Source organism: Penaeus vannamei, chromosome 12 (assembly GCF_042767895.1).
Source record: "Penaeus vannamei isolate JL-2024 chromosome 12, ASM4276789v1, whole genome shotgun sequence".
In the NCBI taxonomy this organism is placed as follows: Eukaryota; Metazoa; Arthropoda; class Malacostraca; order Decapoda; family Penaeidae; genus Penaeus; species Penaeus vannamei.
The window spans coordinates 9,379,037-9,386,536 of record NC_091560.1 but is presented as its reverse complement, the minus strand read 5'-3'; the positions used below and the strand labels follow the sequence as shown (position 1 = coordinate 9,386,536).

The 7,500-nt window shown below is 37.0% G+C and overlaps 1 protein-coding gene across 1 annotated transcript in view; it reads left to right on the top strand.

Annotated features, from left to right (window-relative positions):
- LOC113802167 (G-protein coupled receptor GRL101) overlaps positions 1–7,500 on the top strand; it is a 105,157-nt gene that overhangs the window by 73,708 nt on the left and 23,949 nt on the right. The window contains exons 16-19 of the mRNA XM_070127833.1: positions 944–1,139; positions 1,735–1,933; positions 2,857–3,004; positions 5,818–5,909. Coding sequence (XP_069983934.1) covers positions 944–1,139; positions 1,735–1,933; positions 2,857–3,004; positions 5,818–5,909 — 635 coding nt within the window. The remainder of the gene's footprint in view (positions 1–943; positions 1,140–1,734; positions 1,934–2,856; positions 3,005–5,817; positions 5,910–7,500) is intronic.

Here is a 7,500-nt window from a genome sequence, read left to right as displayed (position 1 = left end):
GCCAGCTAAAAAAAAAAAAACTATGGGAAGGGAATTTGAAATTATATCTAGTGTTACATCTCTCTCTCTCTATCTGTCTATCTGTCTACCTATTTATCTGCCTATCTGTCCATCTATTTCTCTCTCTATCAATCTATTTGTCTATTTCTCTCTCTATCTATCTATTTACCTATCTGCCTGTCTATCTATATCTATTTCTCTCTCTTGCTCTCTGTCTCTTATTATCTATATATCTATCTATTGCCATCAATCTCTCAATGTATCTATTTATTTCTCTCTTTATCTATCTATATCTATCTATATCTATCTATCTCTATTCTCTTTTTCTCTCTTTCTTTTCATCACCTTCCGACTCTTTCTCACTCGTTCGCTTTTTTCTATAGGCAGACAGATAAATGTTGTTGTTTTTTTATTTAAGAATGATAATCTGCTTTTGTTAATAGCATATTGTAACGAATGTGTAAATAATGCATGATACGACAGGATATTTCATTAAATGTACAAGGAAAATATATCAGAAAGTGAGAGAGAGAGAAAGAGAGACAGAGACACAGAGAGAGAGACAGGCAGGCACGCAGATAGAGAAAGAGAAAAATATAGATAAGTAGACAGAAAGGGGGGGTAGAGATAAATAGATAGATAATAGATAGAGAGCGAGAGAGAGAGAGAACTAACGAGAAATAGAGAGAGAGAGAGAGAACTAACGAGAAATAGAGAGAGAGAGAGAGAACTAACGAGAAATAGAGAGAGAGAGAGAGAACTAACGAGAAATAGAGAGAGAGAGAGAGAACTAACGAGAAATAGAGAGAGAGAGAGAGAGAGTGAGATCGACATTGAGACAAGAGACAGACAGTGACACAGAGATGCACACCGCGGGGTCGCACTGCACGCACTGTACACACTGTACGCACTGTACGCACTCCCACCCTTACCACCAACGCAGATGGACGGACGAATTCCGGTTCTGCTGCCTGGCCCGCGGCGTTGGGCAGTGTCACCCTCCGCCCGACGAGTTCAGTTCCTGCGAGGACCTCATGAGCAACATCATGCTGCGAGTGAGCGTGTGGGTCCTCGGAACTCTCGCGCTCTCTGGCAACTTCATCGTCATCGTCTGGAGGATCTACGAAAGTGACAATAAGGTTTGGTGAATTGTCTTTTATTTTATTCTTTTGCTGTGGTATATGAGTGTGTATGGATATACATGTATATATGTATGTATATATGTGTGTGTATGTATATATATATATATATATATATATATATATATATATATATATATATATATATATATATATATATATATATATATATATATATATATGTTTGTGTATGTGTGTTTGCTCTCGCTACCAATTATTTGATTTTTCACGGTCGAACGATTTGTTTCTCTCTGTCTGTTTGTCTTTCTGTCTATCTATCTATATATATGTATATATATATTTATATGTCTATTTCTCTTTCTCTATCTATTCATATCTATCTATTTATGTAACTGCCTATCTCTCTCTCTCTCTCTCTCTCTCTCTCTCTGGTTGCTCCTTCGTGGAAATCTTCATTTTCCATTAGTATTTCTAATTTCCGTTCCGCTTATCAACTCTATGTATCTGCGTCGTGCAGGTCCGCCATTCCCCGGTTGCAAATTATTCTACTTGTTTTCTCGTGTTGCAATTTCAGCCTTTCCACATTCTCAACTTTCTCACGTTTTTAACCGGCAACTTTGTGTCTCCGTTTCAGGTTCACTCGTTCCTAATCACCAATCTTGCCCTGGGCGACCTCTGCATGGGATTCTACCTAATCATTATAGCTGCCGTGGATGTTAATTACCGCGGTGTTTACTTCATATACGATGCAATCTGGAGGAGCTCCTCGCTGTGTCAGCTGGCCGGATTCTTCTCCACCTTTTCCAGCGAGTTGTCGGTGTTCACGCTCACAGGTGGGTGCGGTGTAGAAGAGTATAAAAACGACTTTCAAGGAGTAGTTCCTTGAACTTTACCTTGATTGCCCTTTGTAAAAGCTACCTGGGGTGCAAGCCAGCCTTTGTGGGTGCCGATTCCAAGAGAGGGTTAGTGTCAGGAATAGAATGAGCCGTAATAGAGTGGTTCATCCATAATGTCGGCCATATATAGAAATGGGAGAAAGCTGAGAAGATGAAAAAGTAGTTTCTTGCAGCGAAAGAGATCAGGAATGAGAGAGAACAAACACATAATGCAAGAAGTATAATAGTTGGTTCGATAATTTGATATTCTTCAGACATAAGTAACTCTGGGGATCATAGAGAGAGAGAGAGAGAGAGAGAGAGAGAGAGAGAGAGAGAGAGAGAGAGAGAGAGAGAGAGAGAGAGAGAGAGAGAGAGAGAGAGAGAGAGAGAGAGAGAGAGAAAGAGAGAGAGAGAGAGAGAGGCAGGCAGGCAGGCAGGCTGTAAGGGGAGGGAGAAAAAGAAACTAAAGGTTGATAGCCTCATACAGATACCATATAGCATAGAAAATTGGTCTGTCTGATATGGACTTCTGAATATCAAAAAGTAAAGGCATTTTGTGATAAGGAATCATCTTCCGTGGCACACCCGTCGACCCTTCCTCTTACCCTTTTCATGCTTTGAATCCTTTCCTACCTTTTTCTAATAGACTAAGTGGCTGGGTTGCCAGAATTTGCCATGAGGACAGTTATCATATAAAAGATTATGTGCTATAAATGCCATCAAATTGCAGTCGTGGCATAGGTTTCACAACCACAAGAAAAGACACACACAAAAAAAACACGCATGTATAATATATAGCTTTCTGATAAATCTAGATTATTTCATGATAAATAACTACGCCTGGATGCTAATGCTTGACCTTTGACCTGACCCCGAAGTCATCACCCTCGAGAGATTTTCGGTCATCATCTTCCCGTTCCGGACCACGAGGCTCAACATGCAGTGGACCAAGATCATAATGGGCGTTGTGTGGGCCTGTGTGGGCGTCCTAGCGGCTCTTCCATTGGCTGATATTCATTATTTCAGGTGAGATGTTTATGTTTTTCTCTCTATTTAGAACAGTTTTGTCGTAGATGTTTCTATCAGCTGGTGATATCCGACTAAAGTGGTGTTTTGTCGCTTCTCGGAATCTCAGGAGAAATCAGTCTTTCACTCCCTCATGGTACGGTCAGACTACCCATAGATTCGTGATATCCAGAGAGTTTTTTTATGGAATTTGCCCATTGATGGACGAGTGGGAATGAGTCCATCGATGGACGAATGGAAAAATTGAGATTATAGTATGCGTGATATGCATATATATTTATTTCAAATCATTGATATTATCATATACTTTAAATTATTCTGAATTATTCATATTTAGCTTTCCATCAATTATTCTGAATTATACATATTTAGCTTTACATCAATTATTCTGAATTATTCATATTTAGCCTTACATCAATATTTACATTCAAATTCAAGCTTAAATACGAATGAAAAGTAAAAACTAAAGCATTGACCATGGATTCTCATTTGACAGACGAATATAAACAAATGCGTAGCCGCCAATTTCAGGTTGAACCCGCAGATCTCGTGAATGTTCCAAATGTGGAATTCCGAAGCAATTTACTTCCTCCTAGAAAAGGTTAGAACTACGAAAACATGAATGAATAGCAAGAGTTAGGGAGATGATTGCGGGATCTGTAGTGAGTTTCTGCGGTCATTTCTGCCATTTGTTTTGATGCCGCGATTCCACTGGACAAAGCCGACGGTTCTTTTCGCAGCGTGAACACCACAGCTTTGGCTTGGGTTCTAGCCCGGGGAAGGCTAGATCAGTAGCAACTCGAGGTGTCATTGCGCATGCGCGCATCAATTGCTATTTGAGTTTACGAAGGACTATTTTTAGAATAGCACATGTTCATGTTTACATTTTGTAAAGTATCTAACAGTGTTAAAGTTTCAATGGCTTTCCAGGCGTTTTTGACTTCATAAAGTCTTGCTAGCTCGGTATCCTACACATTAAATGAAATACCTCTTAATCATTCTTTGAGTGCATGGAGGTATTAATAAAATTTGGTATACTTAATACCTTCAAGCTGAGTAAAAAATACAAGCCTGTGGTTGACTCCCACTGCGAGCAATTCCACATTAGAATCATTCATGCATGAACATAAACACCCACTGCCCCAATCCGCAAGACTATTTTGATGATTGTTCAATGAAAATATAACCATTAAAATCATTATTTGCCATCCTTTATGAACACTGAAAAGACAAAAATGATCGACCATATTCACAAAGCATCCGTAAGTTTTGTGACGTCATCTAAATAAACCCCATGTGGTTTTTCCAGAAATAGAATCAGACGCCATAACACCTCGAGTTGCTACTTCCCGTTCCAACCCACAGAAAATCCCTGGATTCCAGCGAAATTTATGGGTAGTCTGACCGTACCTTCAGCCGCTACATTGTTATCACAGATATTTCTGTCTAACACACACAACACATACATACATATATATACATACATATAAGTATATATATATATATATATATATATATATATATATATATATATACATATACATATACACGTGTATATATGTATATATATCTCAATATATATATATATATATATATATATACATATACATATACATATATATACATATATACATATATATATGCATATACATATATATGTATATGTATTTATATCCCAATATATATATATATATATATATATATATATATATATATATATATATATATATATATATATATATATAGGGTGTCTCAAATATAATGGGATATATATATAGTGTCCAAAAATGTATTCACGTTTTGAGTAATTGTAAAGTAGGTGTTTGTTAAAAGTGTATACACACCAGCAGCTGATAACTCAACTGATCTCTTTTCTTTCCAGATTAAACCCATAGGAACTAATGATGGCAGTTAGACTAAGCCTTGAATAAAGGAAATGCTAGATCCACCAACGCGACTTACCATCACTCGAATTAGAGATAAGTTTAAAGCCAATGGAACTGTTCAGAATGTCCACGAGAATTGTTCAGGAAGACCTTGAATATCGACAACCTCCACAAAGCAAAAACTTACATCTAATTCGAGTGACTAAGTCGCGTTGGTGGATCTGTCTTTGCACTTGGACTGTGTTCTCACGCTTCCAGAAGCATTCCAGAATGATTTTTTTTTTATCAAAGCGTAGTATGACTGCCATCGTTAACTCCAGTGGGTTTAATCTGGAAAGAAAAAACATCAAGTGTGCTATCAGTTGCTAAAGTGTGCATACATTTTTGATAAATACCTACCTTACAGTTATTCAAGGTGTATGTAATTGTATTACTTATGGAGGAACTACACGGGCTATATTAAGAATTTGATAACAATATTGACAAGTTTGTATTTGCTATTATTTTTCGGGTGAGAGGGTCATGAAAACCATAGGTAATGGCTAAAAAGAAAAACAGTATTGCTTGCGTTTGTGCGTCTGAAATATATGGAATGTTTTATCTTAAGAAATATAATTAATATTACTATTAATATTATTATTTTAGAGTATTTCAAATCTTTAGAGGAAGGAAATTCTACTTCTTTGCGTTCCTTCTAGGAATATTCCTAGCAACCCAAATCTTCGACGTAAGACACACTTGGATTATTACAAATTGGTTTCTTCGTTTTATATATCACCTTAATAATATCCATCCCTTATAAATCTAAAGACCCGACCTCGCAAATTCATTTCTTTAGATAAATCACAAAAAAATGAATCTATTTCTTACTATCCATAAGATTATCGCTTCGTCTTTCTAATCGGAATTCCTCGTTCAACCACGCAGGAATTTTTACGGTCGGTCCGGTGTCTGCCTCGCCCTTCACATCACCCACGAGAAACCAAGTGGCTGGGAGTACTCTGTCTTCGTGTTCTTGGGTAAGTATTCAGTTGTCTTTCTTGTTTCTGAATTATAGAATGGCTTCCTGTATTGGTAGAAAAAGAAAACGATACACAGAAGAGGTTTGTTGAGAGGTGTGTTTATAGGAAATCTTTAGGTCTGAAGAAGTACAGGAGAGGAAGATATATTAGCGAAAGGGAGAAGCAACAGCTGACAATAGGTAAACCGAAACGAAGGCAGGTAAGGGGAGGGGAAGGGTTGGGCGGTCTATGAGATGGGTGACCGGTATAAGAGAATGTAGGATAAGTGTTTTGTCATGCATATCCTGCAATGACCATGAATGTCGTAATCCTAAAAGTGAAAGTATGGATTCAATTTTCTCTCTGTTTCTGTGTGTGTGTGTACATCCATAATATATTTTTTTGGTGATCTTATTTTTATCATAGGTCTTTCCAATACGAGTTGCGAAAAGAACAAAAGATAAATTTAAGAACGATAAACAATATTTTCTCAATTTTCTGTGAGGAATTCTCAAATTGCGACAATTTAAAATAATGATTCCTTTGTTACCTATTCAAAGAAGCAAAAATACGTAAATAAATAGATAAATGCTTTGTCACCCGAAGATTTTCCACGAAAGGAAAATCATCTCCGCTCGTCTTTTTGAAGAGCAAAAGAATCCGTAAAACTACCTGGGAAATGATATCTTTCACGTAACTGAAAAATGATTTGGCAGAGTGTAATGTTTTTTTTCTTCTCCTCCTTCTCCTCCTCCTTATTTCTTTTCTTTTGTTCATATTTCCAGATCTAATCAGATTGCCCTTTCTCTGATCTGTTCCTCTTAATCTTGCTTAATGAACAAATGAACACCGCAAACCTCCGTTCAAAGCAAGTCCAATCCCCTCATATATCTAGACAGATAGACAGATAGACAGACAGATAGATAGATAGATAGATAGATAGATAGATAGATAGACAGATAGATAGATAGATAGATAGGCAGATAGATAGATAGACAGACAGATAGATAGACAGACAGATAGATAGATAGACAGATAGATAGATAGATAGACAGACAGATAGATAGACAGACAGACAGATAGACAGACATAGATAGACAGACAGATAGATAGATAGACAGATAGATAGACAGACAGATAGATAGACAGACAGATAGATAGATAGACAGATAGATAGATGGACAGATAGATAGATAGACAGATAGATAGATAGATAGATAGATAGATAGATAGACAGACATATAGATGGACAGACAGATAGACAGACAGACAGATAGATAGAACGACAGATAGATAGATAGACAGACAGATAGATAGACTGACAGATAGATAGACAGACAGATAGATAGACAGACTTAGATAGATAGACAGACAGATAGATAGACAGACAGATAGATAGACAGATAGATAGACAGATAGATAGACAGATAGATAGATAGATAGACAGACAGATAGATAGACAGATAGATAGACAGACAGATAGATAGACAGACAGATAGATAGACAGACAGATAGATAGACAGATAGACAGACAGATAGATAGACAGACAGATAGATAGACAGATAGATAGACAGACAGATAGATAGACAGACAGATAGATAGACAGAT